The 26,334-nt window shown below is 43.3% G+C and overlaps 1 protein-coding gene across 1 annotated transcript in view; it reads right to left on the reverse strand.

Moving 5' to 3' along the window:
- The window catches only part of DOT1L (DOT1 like histone lysine methyltransferase), a gene marked incomplete at its 5' end in the record, with an annotated part of 71,772 nt that overhangs the window by 20,084 nt on the left and 25,354 nt on the right, over positions 1 to 26,334 (reverse strand). The window contains 10 exons of the mRNA XM_082495366.1: positions 1,160 to 1,273; positions 2,130 to 2,364; positions 3,098 to 3,181; positions 4,623 to 4,664; positions 5,691 to 5,797; positions 8,711 to 8,779; positions 10,416 to 10,495; positions 13,272 to 13,327; positions 21,395 to 21,457; positions 24,118 to 24,212. Coding sequence (XP_082351492.1) covers positions 1,160 to 1,273; positions 2,130 to 2,364; positions 3,098 to 3,181; positions 4,623 to 4,664; positions 5,691 to 5,797; positions 8,711 to 8,779; positions 10,416 to 10,495; positions 13,272 to 13,327; positions 21,395 to 21,457; positions 24,118 to 24,212 — 945 coding nt within the window. The remainder of the gene's footprint in view (positions 1 to 1,159; positions 1,274 to 2,129; positions 2,365 to 3,097; positions 3,182 to 4,622; positions 4,665 to 5,690; positions 5,798 to 8,710; positions 8,780 to 10,415; positions 10,496 to 13,271; positions 13,328 to 21,394; positions 21,458 to 24,117; positions 24,213 to 26,334) is intronic.

Consider the following 26,334-nt stretch of genomic DNA (forward strand, 5'->3'; position numbering starts at 1 on the left):
CTGAACAGCTTTTAATGCAATGTAAGTAGAAGTAATACGAGAGATTAGCTATAACAGCCAAAACCAGCCCTGAGCTCAGAGCATTCATCCTCCCAGGGCCACAAGACAGGGCTCGCTGTGCTCCTCAGACCTCCAGACAGACAGATGTGCTCTACACGCACATTTATGCCACCTCTGAGGAGCACTTGCTACTCATTGTTCTTCCATCTCCAGTCTCCTATTACGCAATGAACCTTTCTTCTCCCCAGCCCTCACCACCGGGGCCCTCTCATCATAAAGCCAACCACATGATTAAGTCCAGTCTGCTGCAATCACAGGCAGCCAAAACGCGTAATAGATGGCAGACAGATTTTTGCAGCAAGGTTTACTCCAGACAAGTGTCATTCTCCCCACCCACTCCCCCCCTCCCGCAATGAAACGTCACTCTAACTCACTCTTTTCCTCTCTCTTTCTCTAGAGTAAGAAATCAGTCACAACCGTAAGACGCCACAGCAAGAGAGCAGGAGTTAAGGACATCACCGATGCCCTTGGTCTCTACATAGAGGTGAACATTACATCAGATTCCCAGATGATCCTAGTTTGGCTCATGCCCACTGCCAAAGGCCAAAAACAGCTGGAGGGGGTGGGAGGAACCAGAAGACCCTCCAAGTTTTTCCTTAAATCACCTCTTGCACGTGGAGCATATTTTCCAACCACACCACCTTTGTGTCCTCAAAAACTCAGACAACATCTCATTTACTTTGCTCTAAGTTTTGCAGAGAAAATGGAGCGGCGTTCTCCAAGACTGTATCATTTAAGAATAAAGGAATGGTTCCATTTAAAATAGAGTTATTTCTGACTAGCCATTTCCATTTAAAGTTACTTTGGAATCCTGCTAAACCCAAGCTTATTTCCTTTTGTGCCAAACCAGAGCTGAAACAATGTCAAAAAACAAACGCAGACCAAGACGTCAACTTCAGCGGCAAGCAAGAGAAGAGACCTCATGGCGATGCCAATAGGAGTGGGGCATGTGGGGGAAGATGGGGGAGAAGCTGTCCCCCTCTCCTGTTAAACACACAGCTTACCAGGGCGGCTGGAAAGCAGCCTTTTGATTTACCATATGTTCAGAAACCTCGAAGTAAAGGTTTCCATGCCAAAGATGGTGACATTACAGTCTTACCTAGCAGCTTCTGTAGTGCAGGTGGGGTAGGTGTCACCAGTAGCTGGTTAGATGAATGCCGTTGCACTTTAGGAGGTAGTTGGTAATATGGACTATGAGGTGACTTGTATGCATCTAAAGAGAGAAACAAAGATAACCTTTCAGATTGTGACAGTCAGTGTTTCTGGAAAGTACTTTACCATGAGAAAGCGTGTCATTTACAATGCAAGATGCAGTAACTTCACGAGATCAATGCGCTGCAACAAATCATTTGGAAGGACACCTACAGTTTACCCTCAGAACAGCAGCAGCAGCTACAAGCTATCAGCCACAGCTCGGCTCCAGCTTCTGGCCAAGGACCTACAGACATATCCAATCTCCATCTTCCCACAGAGGCACACCCCCATGTCAAGGGGACCTTTGTTTTGGTGGCAAGGGAGAAGTTATGACACAAAACTGGAGCACCTCTCCTATGAGGACAGGCTGAGAGAGTTGGGGTGGTTCAGCCCGGAGAAGAGAAGGCTCTGGAGAGACCTTATAGCATCCTTCCAGTCCCTAAAGGGGCTCCAGGAGAGCTGGGGAGGGACTTTTTACAAGGACATGTAGTGACAGGATGAGGGGTGATGGCTTTAAACTGGAAGAGGGAAGATTTAGATTAGGTATAGAAAGAACTTCTTGACTGTGCGGACGGTGAGCCCCTGGCGCAGGGTGCCCCGAGAAGCTGTGGCTGCCCCATCCCTGGAGGTGTTCAAGGCCGGGTTGGACGGGGCTTGGAGCAACCTGGGCTGGTGGGAGGTGGCCCTGCCGAGGGCAGGGGGTGGCACTGGGTGATCTTTAAGGTCCCTTCCAACCTAAACCATTCTATGATTCTATGAAAACCAAACTAAACCTAGCGATAAAGGAAGGGTGACCTTCGAGCATGCATTCAGAGCCTCAGATCCACACTCATGGGGCAAAGGAAGGCTTCTTCCACTGCCGCCTTTGAACTCACCCTGAGGAGAGGATGAAGATGTCTGTGAAACAGTTTGCGCGTGCAGAAGTTCTAGTGCAGTTTGGTTCTTCTTGGTCTTGCGCTCTGTATTTGCAGTGTTCATTTTCTTGGGACGTCCTCGTTTCCTGCCTGCCATTTTCCTTCCTTTTTTACTTAACTTCTTCTTCCGTGCTTTGGAGGGAGATGGCTTTTTAACAGAATTTGCGCCAGCCTTTTCTTCTTCAGCACCAGAATCCTAGGAGATTTTTTAAAAGCCAAAAGCTCTTTAGTCATTTCTACCTACATATGCAGCATTCCTTTTAAGTAAGCATTAATAACTTTCTTTAATAATTTTATGAAAGGAAACCAATGAATTGTAGTTAAATAACTTGCCAGTGAAGTAGACATGCTTGGGTAAGAGCTGTCCCCAAAACCCAAGGAGTTGTGTTCATTGTCTCGTGGACTTACTCATTACAGAAAAGGAAATCTGTAACTGTTGTCTAAGAAAAGCTGCTCATTCACCCCGTATTCTTCAACTGCCTTTCATTAAAAAGTCAAAGCACATTCAACACTTGTTATTTTTGTGCTTGAACAGTCACTGCATTTCTAACAGCGCTACGCAACAGAATGATAAAGGAAATGAGTCTTCGCAAGAGAGACTCAGCACACTTTGAACCCCATTCAGCGGGTTATGTATGACTCAGGGAAAGCTCTGCAAGCTGGTGCCGAAGGTACGCGAGGGTGGACAGCCAACTGTTCTATTCATCTCGCAGCACTTTTTTTTCCGGAATTAGTGGTGCAATTCCCAAGTGGAGCTCTTAAGTCACTCCATCATATTTTTGTCCACAGCAACAGCTATACCAGTTTACATGTTCAGAACAAACACAGTCAGTCCTCCCACAGAATCAGGCTTTTCCTGACACAGATTACGAGTTCACGTGCAGCTAAAGAGAAGACGCATTCACTCTATGAAAACGCAGGATGTTCACCTTGTTTTCTTGAACCTTCGTTGGAGTAGTTGTGTTGCTCTTATTTTCTCTTTGTTGACGACGTCTAGCTGCCTCTTGTTCCTCCTGGATAAACATTTTAAAGACTTAATAATTTGCTCATATATTTATCACTTTTTAATACACACCACTGTGTTTCCCAGCTTAGTTTTCCACAAGAGCTAGGTGGAAGTGCTCTCATCATACAATGCCAAATTAAAAACAAAACAAAACAAAACAACTTTTGTTACCAGCAGGGGAAAAAACTTACCCTGCCTCAGGCAACACTCAGGGGAAAAAGGAAGGTAAGTGCAAGTCACCCTTTTGCACTGCGTTATCTGCTAGAAAGGGTTTCAAACGCAGCCACAGAGCAGAGGAGATTAAGACCCAACCTCTTCCCTTATTCTGTCCCTCCCAATCCCACCCCCTGGATGACACACTGAAAAAAAAAATTATTAAATATTTCAATAGCTTTACCTATATCGCAAACATTTCATGTGTTGCCACATCACAAAATCTTACATGACATGAAATGGCAAAGCCATTAATCACAGTCTAATTCAATTTTAGTCAATTCTGTAGAGGAGACTAAGAAAAAAAACCCAAAAGCATCAACTTTTAAGCTTGATTTTCTACTAGGCAGTAAGGACAGGAAATTGCAGAAAGCTCACTCAAAGCCCTTCTTGTATCTTCCAGGTGAGGTGTCATTTGCATAAGAATTCTGGCAATTCCAACACCTCTTCAATGTAAGCAAGTTATCAACTAGACTGTAGAAATGGCAGATTTAATAGCCTCACCATTACAAGCAGAGAAGTTCAAAAGTACACGGATGCGACTCTGTATTTTTCCTTTTGACTCTGAGTAGTTTTTTCCTCTGAAGTTTGAATTCAGCAGATTGAAATAACCCGATCTCAAAGCTACCGTTACTCTGTTTTCAACACTTCCTAAGCAAGTCGCTCTGCAGACTAACATTCACTTGAAGTTTTAAATTAAGTGGCCTCACTTAATTCTCTTCCTGGGAATACCAGCTCCATAGGTTGTTTCAGATTAATACAGCCCAGCGCAGCCTCAAAAATCCTCTGGCATTTTAATTCCACGTGCGATAGCACAGACTGCAGCAACTGACAACACTTTTCACATCTCAAATAGCGTCTCCCGAAAGTAACATCCCGGAGTGCTCTTCAGCTTCATTTTCATGCAGCTGAACACTGGGACAGATTCAAACCATCACCTCCTCCTTTAACTTCAGCTCTTTAATGAACTAACAGTTCTTTATGGGCCTCCAGCGCAAGGGAAAACCACCTTGTGGCTGCCCCATTAATTCTCCATTGGAAAGTTCTCGAACATGATTGTGTTAGTGCTTGATGGCATGTGATGCTTCGCTTCAATTAGCTCCACACCCACTTTCCTTACTTATCAAGAAAACTTGATTTTCTATCAATCCTGTCCATCTTTAACAAGTGACTAAATTCCTCATAGCGGCTGCTCCGTTATTTTGAGTTTTCTACAGAAAATGAGCAAAACTTACCCTGAGTTTTGGATTTTTGAGACTAGAAAAATAGTTTTCAAGCTGAAAATAGAAGATAAGATAGTCATTTTCAAAGTCACGACACATGAATACATAAGAACAAAGTATTAGCTTAAGACAAATGCAGAACTGCAGAAATTCTGTCTGGTTTTCTTCTGATAAACTACATCAAGAAGCCATTTACATTCATTCTTTTTAGCGACACAGACCCGTTGTGTAGCAGGACACAATCCAAGCCTCAACAAGGTTTTATCATCTTCACCACTGCCTATCCTTGTTTTAAAGCTTTGTGTATCATATATCTCTACTCAGCAGAAGGTTATTTTCAATGAAGCTACTTCACTCTCGTACTCCACTAAAATATTTATCTGCACTCCAGCATATTCTTTAACAAAAGCATTATTACACTACAGCAGACTTAGAAAAATAGCCTTACTATCATATTGCAAAAATCTCAGTATGGGAATAAACTGTTTCTCCATAAAAGTTTACATTTCTACAGGGTTGTTTCTGTTTTCTTTAACGGGAAAAATAAAACCCACCCAACAGTGAATGCATCAGCATTGTTATGGAGCTTTGGCTGGTTCTACAGCAACTGAAAGTTCAACTAAAATTGAGATTTACTGCTTGAATATGATAGAAGGAAACGGTCTGCACACCACAAAGCAAACTGAAGACCCACAGAGTCTTTACTCAGTGTGGAAGCTGTAGCACAAGCCCACCGTTCTGCAATAGCTGCATATTCTGGAGCATGAGAAGTAATTATATCGGTAAATCTATGCACCTTCAACAAATTATTAACAGACTACCATAGCGCTGTCCCTAATTCCCCCGTTTGTGTAACACAAAGCAGCCTGAGGCTGAGTCGTGCCAATCGATCCGCACGTTCAGCAAGACCACACAAGTAACTGGGGGGGGGGGGGAAGAGGGGGAGGGGAGCGCACCCATTCCAATTAGGTGTGCAAAGGAATATGAAAACGATTCCCAAGAACAAGGATCTGATGTTGGCATGTTGATTCCAGAGCAGGTAAAGCAGCCAGAGATTTACTGGCTTGTGTTTATACTCACTATGGTTCGGTCAATAGTATGCAGGTAGTAAGAAACTGGTTTCCCGGTCCATGACACAGACCCTTTCAGTGGTGATAGCTCCACAACTCTCATTATAGTGCCGATGTCTAAAGGAAGAAAGTCAAGTTACGGAACCACAGCTCACTCGGTTTGCCACTCAGTTCTACTCAGCTGAAACCAGTCATGCAACAGTAAAGGCATATTCGAAACAAAGAGATAAATTTGGTATTCAGATAGCAATGTCCTAGAAGAAAGCCCTGCAGTGAGTTTAAAAAGCAATTTCTTATTCTCTTGCTACGTGCACCCTACAGAAAACTTAAGAAATTTGGAAGATCTACCTTTCATTACTTCAGAGAGAGTCAGCCATTCTAGGGTAAGACCATGTGCTAGTCAGTGCAAGCGCTTAACAAAGGGAACTTGCCTGTGTCTCAGAGACAACTTCTACGAGAACCCCAGCGACAACACATCTGTAGCAACAGGCAGGATTTAATTAGGTAGGACCAGTAACAGAACGTCATTAGATCCAACCCATGTAAACTGTAACTGCACTATATTTGGACTGGGGACAGACACGTTTTATATTTGCTTTCTTGTCTGTATTTGTTTTGTTCCCTAGAATTAATAGGTATGGGATGTGTCTAAGCATTTCCATAACCACTGAACACTGAGTGAGAGGCACAACTGCAGAAGGAATTATGGCACATTTCTAATTAAATAGAAAATTACCCAGAAGAGTCAAAAAGTAAAGCTTAGGATTCAGCAACTTCAACCACTATTTTAACCACATTTTAATACTTGTTTTGGTTTGTCCCAACTCTTTCCACATTTCCATTTCTTTTTCCAGACGGAACTACTAAGGACAAAAATGGTATTGAGAAAAAAAGGTTGCCTGCTTCTTAAAGCTTTGTCTTTTCCACTGTATTTTTTTAACCGTTCATACTTCAGATCAAAACAGTAGATAGACAGGCAAGCCATGCGACTCAAATCATACTCAGGCACAAACAACGCCAACCCCACTGAATTAAAAGCATTTTGAAGAACCTCGTAGGGCAGCAGCACAAAGCTCGCACAGCAGAGTGAAACCACCTCTGCGCGGGAAGGCTATCGGCCACATTTGATGCCACACGCTCTAAGAGGATGACATGTCACTTAGAACAGGCCATTGAGACTGGAACAAGCCCCAGGCCAAGCACGTCCCACACGTCTTCATTTGATATTGGTATTTCCCAAGTACAGTACACTCACAGGATGGGATTAAGACCTAAAATTTATTCCCACAATTCTCCCCTCACTGTTTGTAGCACACAAAGGTAATTTCTTTCGAGGACCTCTTATCTGAATCCCTGGAAGGGTTTCCTATTAGTGGAGGCTATTATCTATTCTTATGCCAAGCAATCTCATTCACCCAAATCTTAATTAGCTATCTCTATATAATTTTCACATCAACATTCACAGTAAGCATTAAATAACAGTTGATATGTAAAACTTCAGCATTCGAGAAAACTATTCCAAATAAACCCACACTGGGCTGAAAGCTGAAATAGGATAAATAACCGGCTCAACTGACACTCATAATCAGGGCTTTTATTAGGGGAAAAACGAAGTACACATTGGCCCTTTTGCCTGCCCCCCACTTTTTCAATAACTGCCGTCTCCCAAACCTAGCAAAGAGCGAGAGAATGAAATGGTCAGAAGCCTGGAAAGAAAAAGCTTGAGAGGCCAAAAAAATTTATTTAGGTAGGCAGGTCTCCTCATTGAAACCTCAGAAGCGGCGTCTTATATTTCCCCTAGTTCCAGCGTGCTGTGCGAGAGGCGGTACGCTTCACTTAGGCACTCTTTGTCTTACTAGCAAACTGACAGACTGATCTCAGCTCTCTGGAGGTTTGAGGATTTCCACGAGTACCATTCTGCCTTTTTTTTTTTTTTCCTTTTATTTTCAAGTACGTGTCTAGAAAGGATTGGCAAGGCAGGTCGCAATGGTTAATAAGGTTCCAAACAATCGGATGCCACAGAAAAGAGTATCAAACAGGACAGAAAAGGGCAGTTTTGGGTGTTGGATGCACAGGACATTCACAACAATTCAAGCTTGGTAAAAATAACTCACAATGGCACAATTTCAGCAAAATGCCTTAACGACAGCCTTCAAATTACTATTCTTGAAAAGCAGTTTACCGTGAGTGTCAAGCCAAAACCAAAAAAACACAGCTTGAGATTTGTAACTCAGTATGTTACTTGCCACGTTTGTGCAAGGAGGGGAATAAGGCGTTTTTTTAAATTTAGGGAATGTTTTGCATTGGACACAGTAAATATTTGTAAAAGCCAGCTTGGTCATTCTTTTGCTTGAAAAAATTCAACAATAAAAATTGAAAAAAGGTCAGAAGCGAAACTAACAAGACGGGGTGTTAGTAAATCTCAAAACCCCATTAAACTGCAGTTCCTGTACTTGCGAAGGACAACACTGGCAAATATCAAGTCCACTATGTTCAGAAGAGAAACACAAAACTTTTGTTGGCAATAAAACAGACACAGCAACCGGGCGTTTATGGCATAGGTCTGTTCGATCCATTTACGGCACAGAAGACAAGGCAAAGTTGAACATTTCAGCTTCTAAGCCTTGCAAATCGTGACTGGTAGGATGTACCTGTCCAAATTTAGACAGCTACGGTATAAGGAACCTGCACCCAAGTTAGTCACTGCAGCTCTTTGTAGTTAAAGAAATGAATCATGCCCTTGAAACACCTTATTTCTCTTCAACTATAAAAGACGCCCAGCCAGGGAAACATCAACAGTACAAACATCTAAACACCACGGGATGAACCCCATAAAATGAGTGTCTGTTTGTTCCAGTGTTGGGTGAGGTTTTTTCGTTTGTGTGATTTTGGCATGTATACTGTAATAATACAACAGCATTCTTCTACGTACTTACACAACTCTTTAAAGAGCAACAAAACCCCGCTACAGACACGTTCAGCTAATGAATACAGCGTAACTGTAATGAACAATAAAAAGGGCAATCATACCGCTCAAGTTTCGACTGTTAATTCGAAAATTTAGAGGTGCAAAAGGTTTTGAGGACACAATTCTCCCACCTGGAAAGGAAAAAAAAAAGCAAAGTCAGCTACCACTGTTTCTTCTAGAAATGACTACTTATTAAATCTAACCCCATAGAGAGCCCTAAAGAGCAGCCCTAATAAAACTACCACTTGTGTATCATTACAAAAAATTTAAAAAGTATTATTTCAAGTTCATTCTGACAGCATCCAAAAAATTCAACGTAGTAGCCCTGCCAGGGTAGCTATGGACTTCAAGTGACCTCAAGGATCACTTTAAAATGACAGCTCTTAAAACACTTCAAAAAAAAAAAAAAAAAAAAAAAAAAAAAAAAAAAAAAAAAGGGAGCGTGTTAATTCTCAGTGGCAATCTATAGAAATTTCAATTAGGAACACGCTACCTCATTCCTAGTTCGTGTCTCTTATACACGAGCCCCCAAAGCCCTTTTTAAAAGAGAGCTCATCTCCATGTCACAGCTATTTGTGGTCATTAAGCCCAAGGCACAGCCTGAGCACATTCTGGGAAGAGAAGTCAGGTTTCTTCATTTTATAAAGAGCTCTTGAACTTTCCCCATATTGCCACTCCTCTCAAGCCACCACTAAACAAAAGTTTTTTTTAAAGAAGAAAAAAAAAAAAAAGGATCAACCACTAAAGTTCGCAAAAACAGCTTAAGTTTTGGGGTTTTGCAGTTTGCATCGGAGCCCAAAAGTCACATTATTTACTTCAGCGCAGAGCCGTACTATGGGAAGCCACAGCTTCTTTTTCATGCCATGCATTTTTCTTTTCATAAATACTTATTTTTTAATTTTCTACCATAACCAAATACAATTGTTACTTATCCAAGTGGTTAAGAGGAAAGAAAAAAAATACACTTCAGGCAATGTAAAGGCCACAGAGGGGTTATTGGACATCCCTGGTCACTAGTGTCTGCAACACAACTTCTCTAGAAGCACAGAAGCCGTCCAGTGACAGCGTCCCCATCTTAATACTTATTTGTTAATACCCAGTACAAAAAGTGAACATTTTAAATAAGAGAATCCAATAACTGAATTCATTGTCCAATTACAGAAACTGGATATACAAAGCCATGCTTTTGCAGTCTTGGCTGTTGCACATTTTGTCGGCTCCCGTAACATGTAAGAAAAGACCGGCAGTTCCTCCTACCCCAACAGAGCTCCACAGAGAGAGTGCAGAGCTACCTCCCAGCAGTCAGCGAACAGTTTGGGTTGGAGGGGACCTTAAAGCTCACCCAGTGCCACCCCCCTGCCCTGGGCAGGGACACCTCCCCCCAGCCCAGGTTGCTCCAAGCCCTATCCAACCCGGCCTTGAACACCTCCAGGGATGGGGCAGCCACAGCTTCTTGGGGCACCCTGCGCCGGGGGCTCACCACCCGCACAGCAAAGAAGTTCTTCCTGATACCTCATTTAATTTCCCCTCTTTCAGTAATAATCAATAATCAGGTAGGTCAGAGTAGATATTAAGGCGGGAAGTAAAAAGTCCAAGCAATAACCATTGCGGTGCAGACGCTTGCCCACAAGGCAGAGAACAGAGCCCACCAACCTGGCTTCTGCTGGCTCTAACTAAGCCCTTACCACCAGCAGCAGCTGGAAAACCAATGGGAAAAAAAAAAAAGCAGGAAACCAATGGAAAAAGTTTTTCAGTTCGATTTGTTACCTTCCTTCATGTTCGCAAATCGCTCCTTCAGTTGATGATCCACCTCAGGACCAAAGGCAAAATTATTCACAAAAATAACACTGCAAAATAATGGTCCGGTTAATAAACAGGGAGAGGCAAACGGCAGCCAAGTAAACACACACAAGTACTCCCCACATTAACAAGTCACTGTCACTTCAAGCCCTTCCAGCCACTTGGGAAACCGAAAAACACAGCTTGTCCCTGACACAGCTACTTCCATCTAACAAAACGCTTTCTTCTCGTGTAGCGACACAAACCGCCCCACCTCACGCGCTCACACACACTGCCCACACAATTACATTTAAAACATTTGAGAGGCGTCCTGCTCCGACGGTTCCTCTCAGCATACAGTTTTGCACCCTAAGTTTCAACATAAAAACAATGTGCAAAATGTTTTCACCCCTCTGCCATGGTGAGATCAAACACACACGCAGTCATTCATCCCCACACGAAAAGCAATACTCCAACACAAGCGATACATATTTTATCCCATTATTTCTTCAGGTGCATTTAAAATATTACAGCAAAATATATTGTCTCTTCTAGCTCTAAATTCCCCCGTAATGCAAAAAGGCGGTTGACATCTCACAGCAGGTTTTTCCCCGTCCTAAACCCTTCACCCTAGCCCACGACGGAGGATTTGCATCTTTCTGTCTGGGTTAGGAAACCCAATAAGGGAGTTTTGTTCCCGAAAAAAAAAACAAAACAGTCACATGGAAACAAAGAAACCTGCACATAGGTAGAATCACACAAATATCTAAAAATGTTGGGGAAAGAAACAGAACACATCACAGATTAAAAAAAAAAGATATACCCCTTGATTTTTAAGAGCCTGGGCCTGTTCTAATGGTCCCCGGTGCCCGTTTCCCCCCAGCCTGCAACAAGAGTCCTCAACATGTCTTGGGAGCCACTGAGCACCCTGCACGCAGGAACCGCGAAAGCCACCCGGGCATCGTGTTCCAACACGAAGAACTGATTTCTTTGCAAGAAGCCTGTCTGAAAACTCCCTTCCTAGTGCCTCCGCACATTAAACATGTTCCACAAGGACACTGAGCTTAAGAGCAGCAGCCAAGGTTTTGTTGGTTGGGTTTTTTTTTTAAAAAAATAAACCCACGTTTTAATAAAACCATGGGTGAGAAAAATGTTTATACACCAAGAAAAATTATTCTTGCTACGCCTTGCTCTTGGAAATTTGGGAAACCCTGCCTGGCAAGTAAGGCTAGCAGGGGTTTCTTCCTCCTCCTTCCCACCACATGCCAAAAAGGGCCTTGCAGAAGAGCCAAGCACATTACTGGGACTAGAAAATATCCAGGAAAGGAAGGGAAAAAGACAGAGCTTGCCAGATATATGTATATTTTTTTTCATGTTCATTCTGGCACAGTATTTTTTATGCACGTGACAGTAGCACGGGAACCCCGAGTCCACCTTGATCGCAGCGCTCTGCTCAGCACGTAGTCCTAAGCCACAAGTGCAGTTATGGACAGAACACTGCAGTCGTGGACAGGAATGCGGCACGGTTATGAACAGGAATACTGCGTGCTGCACGGCCCGCGTCCATGTCAGCACTTAACCACGCAGAACCGCGTGCCGAGACAAATGCATCCTTCCCCCAGAGCCTGGCCACCGGTCCGCGCTCCCGGGAAGGGTGACAGGGTGACACTTCCACTTACTTGCTAAGAGCAGGGGGCTCCACTGTGAACTCTGCAGTCAATCTGCAGCCTCATTAGAGAGAGCAGAGACTGAGCAGTTGGCACACTCGGATCAAACACAAACGCCAAACGGTTGTGAGCAAAAAGCTACTTCTGTTTGAATTTCTGTATCAGAGCACAAGGTGGCTGCGGAGCGGTAGGCATACAATTAGCTGCGTACCATTCAAAATAAACATCTCCCAGCATTTCTGCATGCAGTTAGATGTGCTTCAGCTAAAAATAAAATAAATTTTTAAAAAATTTCAGTTGGTTCCAAGGAAATTTGCAGAGACAGCAGAGGAGTGTGCATTTGGAAGAGCAAGCAAAGCAAAACCCCACCGGGCTGCAAGGCTGGGACGAGCCTGTCCACAAATTAAAAGGCACCTCCAGAAGTTTAACTGAGGTGCACAATAATGCAAAAGTCATCAGCCTGGCAGACGCCTTCCTGATGGAGTACTCTTCGAACAGTGTCTTGGAAGCAATCCATAAATTGCTACAACGCTGGACTTTCAGAGAGCCCTCTTTGACAACTGTCTTCCATTCCCACACAGAACAGGGTGGCCCAGAAGGTCACATAAAAAAAATACAGACTTTATCTTCTGTCCATAAGGCTGAAAGAATGCAAAGCCTTTAAAAATACAGAAGAATATTTTACTGCTTTTAACAAATTTACTCCCTTTTTATACCATCGAAAAGGAGTCTAACCCTCTGTACAGATCTTCACAGCAATAAATCTTCAAGACAATCAGCTTAAATGAATTCCCAATTTAAGTTGGAACAGTCTTTTCCTTTTTTTTTTTAAATGGAAAATGAGCCTAGCTGTATGCACCAATAGCCAAGATAAGTAGTTTTTGCTAGACTCACTGACACGAACTGCAAGGATATGCAAAACAGAGGTTTATACTTCTCTGTATAACCAGAATTTATCTTGGATACACCCTCGTATGTAATATCATGGGACATGCATTTAAACCCATTCTTCAAGTCAGAAAACAGGATCTAAAGAGGCCAGTATAAAAGTTGGCAGATAGGCTTTTGGTATTTGCTATGGAAATTCTATATAAAAAGCTGGCCAGCCTCCCAATTTCCATTATACAAACTCCCAAATATTCAGTTCATAAAGCAGCATTCAATTGCTGTACTATACCTTGTGTTTGCAATTCTCTCTCTCCATTCTTCCGAGAGGAAGTCACCTCTTTCCAGCTTAAAAAAAGACAAAGAACACAAAAAAAACACACAAACACACAAGTGTTAACATTGTTCCTTTCTGCTCCTTATCCCTTTCCCTTTGGAGAAAGCCAAACACGCTGTACCAATGCAGTGATAATCCTACAGATGAGGGCAAATGAAGTCTTTAGGAAATACCGAGGAGACGAGGGTGTCCCGAAGAAGACCTCTGGTCCTGGAGGTGCCTCCCTCTCTGCTCCCACCCTCAGCTGCTCTCCTGCCACTGGAGGAACGGGGAAGTGTCTCCAGGTATCACCCATGCCCGAGGAAGACTGTGCTCCATGGAGAAGCTGGCAATGCCGCACAGTCCCCGTACCAGAAACAATCAGCCTCCACAAGTCCCTGCTGACCCCCGTGGTCCGGTCAGCCCCTCTTAGCAGTGGGGAGATTCGGCACAGCGCTTGCCGGAAACGCTGCCTCATAGTTCAGGCTCTTGGTGCAACAGACAGACCAGCATCTGATTTTTCTGTGGTACTAAATATAAATCTTGAATGCTTCTAACACAGGTTGCAAATCAAGTAACATAAAGGCGTTATTTGAAAATAATTAGTTATGACTTCAGTGACTTATATAGTACCTTTCTGATGAAACCACATCAAGTCCCAGGTTAATGCCCGTAACTACACAGCTTTTCCACAAATTAACATTTACTCAGTCATGCTTTTGAAACGAGAGAGGAATCTATGGGCCGTGCTGTTTTGCTGTGCCACCAGTCGGGCAGAAGGAGGGTTGGGAGAGGAAGATAAGAGGAGAGAAAAAAATAATATGCAACTATATAATTAATGATGATGACACACTTTGAAGGGGCAAGTAAGATGACGGCTTATATCAGAACCTCAGGAACATCAAAGCAATGACAGTGACTGCTTAGCATCCTCTTTTTGTGTAAACCCCTTTGTATGGAGAGAAGTGAGCATTTCACATGCCAGCACCTGTTCTCATTCAGTGACAACTCCAACAGAAGTGCCTGCGCTGCAATGCTCAACGCTCAAGCTACTTCCAACCCTCGCTAGCTTAGCTGGTGTGCCTGTCTCGGTGAAGCACCGGAGCCTGGTGTGTCCCACCACAGCTTTCTCTTCCCAGCAGAGCAGCCTGAGGCCACTCAGAGCCGCAAAAGGATGCCAAAGGGGGGTAAACCGGACTGAGCCGCGGCAAAGGAAAAAGCCACAGTGGCCAACAGGAGTGGGACTGCTACTTGGAGAGGAAAGGAGGAAAAACAAACAAAAAAGAAGTCATCCAAATGCCCTGCTGCTACACACTGCCCAAGAGGTCTGGGAGAAGCAAACATCGAGGGTTCTCAGGCAAGAGATGAAGAAGTTTGCATAGAGCCCTAAGTGGCAGAAACTAAACATGCTGAAAACAGCAGGTTAGAATAACTGAAGTTAGTCTGAATTATCTGTTCCGCCAAACAGCTAGGTGAAACCAGGTTTGAAAACAGAATTACTACCTGTATTCTCCCACCTGCTGGGAGGGGATGTGTGTTTTGATATCCCCACTCTAGTTAGAACATATGTTGGAGGCTGAGTTCAGAGAGATCCAACCTAACCATGAACTACTAGGTGTCTGCAAAATCTGAAGTAGAAACTCATTGAAACATCAGAACAGTTCGAAACAGTATTGTTTTTATCACCTCATATACTGAAACATTTTTTCTGGGTCTCTAGACGCCCTAGTTGTGAATGGAGACCATCTCTGGATTATTTTTAAGAGAGAATTGTGTCTCGAAGTCTTATCTGTTCTTGTAGCAAATAGTTTCATGGTTGAGTAACCAAGACACAGTAGAAGAAAACCCACATTCAAGGCAACTATGCTTATTTTATAGCAATTTTTTTAAGTCAGCTTCTATATTGCAGTCCTCCCCGCCACACGGTCAGTTTCTAATGCCTACATGAGGTTTCCACACACTAACAGGAGAAAGAAAAACATTTGAGAAATAAGGAAGCATGATGACAAAGCCATAGTCCAAGCAAGGGAACAAAGAACCAGCGTAACATGGAACTAATTTGAAATAATAAGCTTCATATAAGGGTCTTGAAATCTAACCTAAGTGGCTGTTATACTTTATTTGGATCAGTTTCACTATGTTTGTCTTACCTATGCAGTTAGGAATAGCAGTTATAATCAAAGCCTCCACACTCTAACCTGGTATAACGCATGGAGGCTGAACACTTTTTCCCCATCTACTTTTGCAAGGTATAGCCATGTTATAATTCAAATGAACCACAGCCCTGTTTAAATCCATCTATTTTTGTATCGTAACGCCACCCTAGCTAATCCTTAGCCAACCGTTGAGGGAAAAATCTCACCAAGAAAAATACTGGGGTACAGAAATAACCAGATGGTCAACTGTGGTCGGGAGAAAATTGGTTATTTCTTCCCAGCTGGAAGCAAGACAGTGATTCCTGGATCGGTGTTCTGCTAAATTCAAAACAGGGTACAAGAGCTATCTGATCGATGACTACTCACGACCAGTTTCTTCACCTACTGTACTTGGGGAGCCGCAATCAATAAACAATGGCCAAATGGGAGGAAAGTAGGGCCTTCCCCATCAACCGACCCAGGGAATCCAACAAAATCTCCCCAAAATCCCAGCCAATTCTGTCGTTTACAATAATGTTGAGAGTGAAACAAGAACTGGTAAGAAAACTCCAGCTAACTAACCCCTGGCCAAGGGCCGCAGTAGGAAACCAGTAGAAGAACATGGTCCATTACGGTCACAGAGGGAGAAGGTGGCACGCTAACGCAAAACAGCAGTGACAGCTACAGGGACACACTCAATCTCTTCCCACCAGTGTCCCCACCCCCATCGTGTTCCTCCTCTCTCTGCGAAACTTAATCTCCTTAGTGAATAATGAATGGAGGGGACCATCTGTAATGCAGATATTTTCATCTGATTAGACAATGCAGGAGACATGCTTTATCTAAAAGGATAATTAGCTCAGTGAAATCCGCTTCAGAGAGCTGCCAGCCTGCATTGTTTCTAAATTTAGAAGCCAAAACAGGTTTTTATTCAGTTTTTTTAAGCAGATAAATTTGCTCTACTGAGACTGCGGAAATACCCTCAACGGCATCCGATCCCTGTAACTCAAAGAAAACCAGCAGGTCACCGCCCGGGGGAAGCGACAAGAGCTGCACTCCAGTGAGAGCGTGTTCATCACGTAGCAGAGCAACAGTTTCTGAAGGTCAAGCCCTTCTGCGGCAGAGGAGGGCTCCATTCTCGCCCCAGCGCCAGGCTGGGAGTCTCTCTGGTAACGCTCTGTTTGACCGGCTACACAAAGCCATAAATTCACACGCAGACCGTCTCATTCCAGCAGCCTCCCTGCAAACGCTTGGCTCACAAAAACCAGTCATTTCTGCCTGGAAAAGTACACATGGTTATTTTTAGGTTCCTGTTCTTTTCAAAAATAACTGGAGGCACGAATCCAAACCTCCAAAATGTGGCATCATTTCAAAGCCACAGGGGACGCTTGGAGGGCTTTTCAAATACCAAAACAACAAGTTTCCCGCTGAAATAGGGCATTCAAAAATATCTGGGACAGATATCTTGCCCTTTCCTCAGCTGCAGCGTACCGTTAAGCAATGGAAGTTTTTAAGTACAGGTGATGTCAGTTATCCCCACAAACCGGCAGCTGCTATCAGGCAACAAGAGACAATGCTACTCCTACACAAAGCACTCTGCTTTTGCTCAGAGCAGCGATTTCCAGGAAAACAAGCCAGACAGGGCACCCCAAACAGAAGCCTGCGAGCTTACAGATGCCAGGCTCTCGCTGATTTACGCACATCAAAAGTCACCTCTAATCCGCGGGGCTGAGCCACGGAGCATCTTCAGCAGCAGAAGCTACTGGGGTTTGCTCAGCAGCCAGCGCCGGCGTCAGAGATGTCCATCCAGCCAAATTCCCAGCCTTTAGCAACGCTGACCCGTGTGTTCCTGCACTTATTTTGAAGACTTGTAGATGATTTCCACCTCCTGCTAAAATAAGCTTTTATGGCAGAGGGGAAGGTATTCTGTTGTAACAACCCCGAGTGAACAAAACCAAAACAAATCCGTGTCTTCAGCAGAAGTCCAACGTGCGACCGCAGCTACCGCCAACTTCGCCTGCAGAGACCTACTCTAACCTACGACTGGAAGAATACCTTCTCCCAGCAGAAGGCTGCAACAGGTTGGAGGAACTGAGGACACACCGAAACCTTTCTTCAAGGGTACCCTGTGAAGAACGCTCATGCGCTTTCTGCTACATGGCAGTCTCAGCGTTGTGCCCTAGATACCTGGAGATGGCTCCGATTTTGAGGCCACATGAGGATATTTACAGTTAGAAACCATGAAAACCCATCTGCCTCTTAATTGCAATCCTGCTTTTTAATTTGATGACTGCACATGTGCAGAAATTCCCCAGGAAAGATTCTCTAATTATCTAGCCCTAATGACCTTAGAAAAGTCTCCCATTTCCTTCAGACAGTTTTCTTGAAAAGAATGGGGGTAAGGCTAATCTTGGAAACTTCCGAGTTCCAGGGGAAGAGAAACAAGAAGATCAAAGGAGTTGAAATAAAGTGAGATGTGTTGGAAGAGGGACATTCTAGTCCAAAAAAGCTGAAGCAGCTGATGATGATGACAAAAGTATAATCCATTCCCTCCAAATACAACAGAGAGGACTAGCAAAGAATGATTATCCCTAACAGATCAGGAATTAAGACATCAGGAAAGTTGAAGAGCAACAGAACCTAAACAATAGCACAGGGATGTAAATATTGCAAGTCGAAACATATCAACTGAATATAAAAACTAAGATTATTATTAGAAAGTGTTACTCTCTGGGGTTCTTTTATCCCCTCAATCAGAATCATAGAATCATAGCAGGATTATGAGATACGATTTCCTATAACAGCTGGTGATCAGGAGACTTACAAGCCAACATACGACAAGCAACCTTTCTCCCACTCCTCTTGTGGCCCAAATGATCATCCCACTCTAAAGCTGCAGCAATGACCCATGACTGGCAGCCGTAGCTCCGCAGAAGCCTCAGGCATCCAACACATTGCAGGTCACTTCGCCACCAGCTACTGGAGAATTATCATCTGAAAGTGATGCCACAAGGACAGTTTGTTTCACTGCATATATGGGACTCGGCGTGTTTTGTATGGAACCATTTCTCAAGAGAGACTTTTTTCTATGATTGTGGACAAAATAGATTGGAAATATACTTGGACAATCAGGTTGGACAATCTGGACCGTGAATTCACCTGTCCAAGCTCAGAACTTCCAGCAGCAACAAGAATATTCCAGTAGGGAAGGCAAGGACGTGAATCTTCTGTTGCCTCACCAAAAGAGTGCTAGTTTAAAGACAAGACTGAAGACAAGCAGCAGATCACTTTTCAGTGAGAAATAAAAAAATCCATTCATAGTGGAAACCTATAGTTGTACCAGGCTCTTGGCTGTTAAAAAAAAAAAAAACAACAACAAAACAAAAGAAAATACACCACAACCCCGCAGGCCCAACTCCAGGATTTATTACTGCCTTATGTACCACAGTTTTTACTATTACAGCGAGGCAGCTGTTACGTGCATGAAGTCAAAACCACCGTCTACATTATTCAGACAAAGCTGCAGGTGGGATCTGAGACTTCATCCCACTGAACCTCTGCCAAGCTTCCCTCCTCCAACACTTTATTCTTCTCAAAATATTTATTTTTCATATGACTGCCTAAAACATTCGAGTGGAATTCACAACTTAAGCTCTGCTGATGACAGACTATTTCAATTTGTGCTTATTTTGTCTCCAACAGTTGGAATTGTGGCACCCCACTGCATTTTGCGGGGACAAGGTTGTTTTCCAGAAATATGAAGATACCGGGCTTTTAATTCTGTGCCTTCCAGTGTCTTCTAGCTGCATTATGAGACAAGTTTGCTCTCTGTTTAATGATAGTCACTTACAGAAGATGCTGTCTAAGGAGTTACTAAAGAAAATATACCGTTTGACAAGAAAAAGCAAGTGTAAGCCTAGGATGTTTGATGAAGCAATGAAAACTAATTAAAATCTGCCCTGCGTGTCTACATGTAACAGAGCAAAATCTATCCTCAAGCAACACTACGAAAAGGTGATAGGAAACCAACTTTCCTTAAGACAAGAAGTGCTGCAAGTGTTCAACCCTTCCCAGAAAAGCAGACTGCATAATCAAGAAAGCGAAATTTTACCCCAAACACTTTTCAGAAAACAGAGTTATAAAGCCAAAGAACCTAGCAAAAAATAAGTAGCTTTGTTTCAATATAGTACCAGACTCTGTCACTTGGAATGCACAATATGGAAATGCTCGCTGCCTACGGCAATCAATATGCTTTCAATATTTTAGTCCAAGTTCCTACCCTATTCTTTAAATTACACAGCTCATAAGCAGAGTATCTTCAGTAACAATTCCTTTCATGTAATGCCAGCTGGGTGACACAATGGAAAAATGCCATATGGCCATTTTCATGAAAAGTAAAGCGTTCACAGTGTTTCCACAGCAGGAAAGAGTTAGCAGCCTGATATCAATCCTGCTACAAACTAGTCCTGCAGCAGGCCCAGCATCCCTCTGAAGGAGATCGTGCTACACAGTAAAGGCATTTCAGGAAGAAAGTGCACTGAGGCAGGTGGCACTGTCACCTTCTCCAGCCGGCTTCCCGAAGGGAGGGTTGTAGCTCCCTTGGTAACAAGGTAAGTCTTCTAAAGAGCACCAAGGATCCCAGCAGACATGGAAAAATTGGGAAATAAAGGTTGGCCATCAATGACCTGCCATTTGATCCCACACTGTTGGAACGCTGAAAGCCATGTGGTTCAAACCATTCCAGTACCACAGCAATAATGGCTCTGTACAAAAGGGAAATGAAGTAGCTGTTCCCCAAACACTTGCTCGCGCTGACACTGCAGTGCGCGTTGCTGTGAGCTGCAACTTCTGAGCAGGAAAGAGCAACCCAACTTCTCCGGGCAATTAGGGAACAACCCTGATCCATCCATCCTCTTCCCTGACCACAGGGAAGTGGTAGGAGAAGCATAAATACATGTATTTTCAAAACTCCCAGTGGGTTCCTATTGTACTATGATTACATACGTTTCCTCACTGGAAAGTGATTAACTAGGGAGTTAATTTAAGAAAGGGAAGAAATAATTTAAGAAAGGGAAGAAAAGGAAAAAGGGAAGGAATGACACAAGACAGAGTACAACTCTACATATGCTTCAAACTATCATTACAGCATGGAAAACACATCTGCAATGATTAAGTAACATTCAAGGGAAGGGGAAAGCTATTTCGACATGTGTCCCTAACCCCAAGGAGGGACATGCCCTCTGATGACCCCTTTGCTCCTCCTGCTCTAGCTCCACCCTCAGAGCATCTAATTCCAACCCTCTCCAAGGCAGAGCTAACCACCCACCATCCTTCCTGAGCCCACAACCCACCCCTTACCTCCATCCACAAACCATCTATCCTGTTCATTGGTCCTGGAGTTTTCTGCTCTCATCTCACAGGGCTGGCATTCATCCAGAACTTCAACCCCATGCTCCCCAAGGTGGAAACCCCTGCCATCGCATCTGCTCCACCCCCTGTCCCAGGTGACCACACCTTCACCCTGCCTGCAGAACCAAAGCTTCAGCTTTTGTTTCTAGCAGGAGATTTCAGAAACCCAAGGAGGAGCTGCCATTTTCAACAGTCTGCCCAGCAGAACCCCCACACCATGGAGGGCAGGGGGGGGAGGGGGTAAAAGGAGATTTAATACAAACAGAAGACACGTGGCAGCCCCAGTTAAAACGACAACGTTTCAGAAGAATAAGTCTTCCAAGAGCTTCTGAAAAGACCTGAAAGTGCTCCCAATAACACCATACCACATGACAAGCAAGACAAAGAGAGGGGCCTGGGAGGATGTCTTGGAGAACACCATCCTTGGAATCAAGATCAAAGCCAGGCACCAGATATGACTCATACTGCCGCTTAGCTGGTGAGAGGGTGAAGAGGACTTTGCAAATTCTGTACATCAGCATGGATCAGAAAGATTTTCAGCTGAGTTTCACTCACTGTGTATTCTGCATGTTTTTTCCCATACCATTTCATCCACTTTCGGAACTCTCTGTCCATCGTCTAGAAGAGGGAAGAAAAACAAAACCACCTATTAGGACATCTCGTGTTACCAGTTACATCGCAATAAAAAGAGATGCAGCTCTGACAGTGTTTATTGAACCCCAAGACTTTGTTTGTTTGGTTTTTTGGGGAAGGGGGGAGTGTGGCCATTAAAACTCAAAGGATAAGCAGACAACTACTGTAGTTTTAGTTTCCTTAAAACCAAATTTGCTTCACCATGGCCAAGTCAAAGCTGACATCTTCTCTCCCACCTTTGCATCAAGGTTACAAGCAAGGCAATCTGAGTTGACACTGTGCGGCACTAAAAATGGCGTGACCTTAAGTAGCTACTGTGTTGTGGTACATAATCCCCCTCTGAGAAGGAGGCACTGAACATGGTCCAGTATGAGCCCAGATAGCAAAGGGAGACACAAGATAAAGACAGCTCTGTAGAGTGAATGAGAAAGCAGAAAGCGGCATGCGAAGCATTGCAACAGCAAACAGAAGGAGCATCACACTTGGCAGTGGCCAGGGAGAAAGCTTCAAACTACATCTGACCAGACCAGGGCTGCAGAGGACAGAAGGCTGCTACTACCCAACCAGGTAGCTGGCACCGGTTTTCCATCGCCCAAATATAGGAGAAAGGAACCAAAAACCCCATACATCAAGATATGGCATACATATGCATCTCCGCATTTACAACATCTCGTCCCCATCTATATAAATCGACAATACACAGACAGGGCATTAGAGTGGCAGGGAGGGTCCAGCTACACCTGTACAACACATTTGAAAATGGAACTCGGGGTCTTGGAAGACTGAAAAAACACTCCTGATCTTTAGGATTTGACTCCATATATCTGAGGACTCAAATTCGGAGGCAGCAGGGAAAGGAGACAAGGGAGAGAAGCACAGCAGGGATTCTGGCTTCACTGACAACTTGGAGATGGTGGAAACCTCCATCAGCAGGTCAATAAAACAGTGTGTGTTGACAGATGTGTTTTTAAATTCTTTACATTTCAAAAGCGCTCCAGAGCTTAGTAGGACAACTCACAAAAATCTTCAGTATTTTCGTATGCCATATGAACTTACATTTTAATTATTTTTTTTAAGACAAATTCACTAGAACAGATCCATAACATTCTTCCTCTTTAGCTGATGCTTTTCAAAGTCATCCGCATTAATTATCATAGTAACCAGAGATGAGTTGCCACAGCCAATCTTAACTAGAAACTTAATCCAATCCTTTCCACAAATGTATGTCAGAGATGGGGAGGAAAACCGGTCCGTTACACGGAGCACAAGGCAGATTAGCTGTACACGGGCAGCTTCACACATTCTGACACTGCAGCAGCTGGTTGGTTGTTAAATCTGACAGGACGTTGTCTGTGCCCAGAAGAATAACGTGGTATATTTTGTTCATTCAGTTATCTTAGGAAATACTGCTGTACTTCTAAAACTGAGCGTACTCCATGGGTTAACACTCCTCATATTCAATTTGTGGGTAATTTTTTTGTTTGCTAACTATTTTCACTAAAGCCTTGCGGTTGCACAGTGACATGCAGGGGTATTAGTGAAAGTGAGAATTTAACTTTCCCCTCTAAGTTCAATAGTAAACACAGACAGGAGCCCAGGCCTTGCAAGCGACTCTGTAATGAAACCACAAAGCGCACACAGAGGGACTGCAAAGAGTGCTCTGGTTGGAAATTTCCACTGGATCATGGCAGGGGAAACAAAACGGATTTTTAGATGCCTGTCTGATCCCCTTCACCACTGTGTTTATGCGTTTTTGCCCACACCACTGAAAAGGAGGATCAAGGATTTTTTTTTTTCCCCTCCCTTCATAAGGTATAATTTTCTAGCCTGTACAGGCTGAGTCAGCTTGTTTTTACAATACGGAGGAATAAGTTTCTGTTCAGTCTCCTGAAGAAAGTAAACTTCTTACAGTAAGGCATGACTAACCTTTATTGTTTGCTTGTAGCTCATTTGCCTTCCAGGTTTGCCTTGGAACTGATTATCTTTGTGTGTCCCCATTGGCACAGAATTAGAAGAAGCGTAAAGAAAACTGCCTGCCTGACTAAACGTTATGGTTTTCTTATAGTAAGACTTCATTTCGGTGCCTACTGAGCACTTATTAACCAAATACCCAACACAGGCCTCAAACAGTTTAATAACTAAACTGAACTTCAGCTTTAGGACACCAAAAAGGGGCATCATTACTGTAAGCAAAAAATAGCCTTTAAAACCTTTAAGAACTATTTGTTTGGTGAACTCATTCCTAGGTTTGCTTAATGCTGTGGTCTCTGGAAGCCCTGTGTTAGAGCCATTTCAGACACGGAATGATTGCAGGTGTTTAGGTGAAGCTTAAACTGCATTTCCTTTTGACCAGGTCTTATGCCATCACTGTTAAAACAGCTTTACACCTCCTGGTCCTGAAACCAGTTCAGAAACATGCTCACGCTCCTTCTGCGCACTCCGCAAGCACTGCTAGCACACAACTAGACAAACACTGCTTTCCCCGAACACGCCGCGCTCCAGGTCTTACTGACCGCAGAAGCAAAAGCAACCAGGACTGAAACGCTGCTTTTCTTTCCTGCACAGCACTTAACAGGGATCCCAAACCACTCCGTAAGCCTTCAAATAAGGCACATAAACACAACTCACTTCAAAAAAACTCTCACCTCAGCATATTTGGCTGGAATATCAGCTTTCTCCACACCATAGTGATGTTTGCAGTTTGTGGCTGCAGCCACTTGAAGCACCACCTGACCCACACCTGTGAGGAAGACCAAAAAAGACAAATCTGAGAACGAGGTTCAGTAGAAAACCACTGCAAGGGGAGATAAGAGCTTTTAGAGCAAAGCCAACAGGAAAAATGCAGGTAATCTGTGGGACTAGGCTTCAGGGTACAATTTCAACTCCCAGTAGTGTCTGACAGTTCCCATGCGAACTCTGCCCATCTCTCAAGTGAAAAGCAGATTCCAGGCAACGTGCATTACTAAAGTAAGTCCCATTTACCTACAGGATGTGAAACATTAAGAATCTGGTTTTCGGTAAAAAGGGTTTACATCCTAGCTAGAAAGTAAGCAGTGCAATTTAACTTTTCTAACAGAGAAAAATTTCTGGCATTGTAGTTCCGAGGTTTATATTTTTCAATATACTTTTTATGATAACAGCAAAAGACTACATTTACAGCAATGTTTGTACTGATAATGGCTACTTTTATTAAATATTACAGGCTCATTTTTACAAATTCACACAGGTTTCAAAAGAGCTGCATTTTAATTTTTTTGTCCACAAATTTTATGTGCATTCTATCAAATCTACAGGTTTTACTCTGTAATTCAGTGTTTAATTATTTGAACAAACAGTTAGCCGAACTCTACCGCATCCCAAGCCAAATACTTGTTGGTCACATACCAACACCATTAATTTAAAGACTAGCTAAAATGTTTGTCATAGTCCAGCAATATTTATACCGGTTTTCACCATGAAATGCAGCACAGAGTCAGAGCACACGTGAAGCTTATTTATATGAGCTACTTTAGAATACTATTTTAGAAAATATTATAGGCTTCAACACTCCAAATTTCAGCAGCAACCACTACGCTGACAAGACTAAGTATTACTTAAAAATGCATGAACTTCCCATCACTCCAAATTTTCCTTGCATTACACACTCCCGGCAGTAATTAGCTGCCATTTCTACACCTTGCTGGAATGCATTCCCTCTCCCCCACCCCAGCTTATGTTAAAAAGAAAAAAAGAAAAATTACTCATCAGCTTTCTCTCTGTATGAGCGACCCACATTTTGCACACACTACAGCAATGTTATTCCACGTTCGTTAAAGCAGTCACTTCAGATTTTCTTATAACATCCACTATTCACCAATAGTACATTGATGCATCACTTTTTGCCTATGAGTAACACAAAATGCACTCTTGTCTCACCAGTGCACTTAATCATTCTGCAGATGACCACATGGGAAACAAGAGGGAATCTAAGACGAAAGCCCATTTGCACAGAAAACATATTGCTGTTTTCCATGTCATTGGCTGCCGGCGGGAAGCGGCACTGGTAATTGAAGGGGTGGAACTCCTGCATTTAAACCATTACCACTATAATGTTGGCAGGCACAATGAGAACTGTAGTGCTGACAGGGGATTTTGTTGTTGGGGTTTTTTTGGTTGGGTTTGGGTGTTTTTTGCCAATTCCCATTTTGCATACACATGCGTATTGTGTACGTCCGTATTTCCATGTGTATACATTTCTGCGGGGAGGGGGAACGTGGCCAAAGATCTGAGGCAAGAACTCTTTCGCTGTTTCTTATTTACGAAGAGCAAGGAGGACAAAGACTAAAGGGACGATCAAGAACACGCTGCATTGTCAGATATCCCACGATACGGCATAAGAAGTTATTAATCTCGCCTGTCTTTGGCATTTCTTTTTGCAAGACCCTAGCTGTACTGTAATTTCAGTTGGCCTAATGATGATGCATACCTCCATAAATTCCTCCTGCAATGAGCCCCATATTCCTGGCATCACACACAAAACTAACAAGAAGAGCCACAGCATCCTGGGGGGGGTTCAGCCCCGCTGTTCAGCCACTGCTCTATGCGTGGAGTTACTGGAACGGCATTAAAAAATTTACTGACAGAAATAATACGCTGTGACAGCGTTTTCATTTACACCGCGCTCAATACTGCACGGATTACAATTTACAAAAAGTTCACTCCTCCAGCACAGACTCAACAACAATGTTTTGGTTTTAATTGTTTCAGCGCTCCCAATATTAAAAGTTAAAGACTTCTGAATTTAAACCATTCTTTTCACAGAGGCTTTTCAGACTGTGAGTTTTTACACTGTTGGTCAATCTCCAAGATTAAAGTGGGGAAGT

This window comes from Vanellus vanellus (genome assembly GCF_965231255.1).
Source record: "Vanellus vanellus genome assembly, chromosome: 25".
NCBI lineage: Eukaryota > Metazoa > Chordata > Aves > Charadriiformes > Charadriidae > Vanellus > Vanellus vanellus.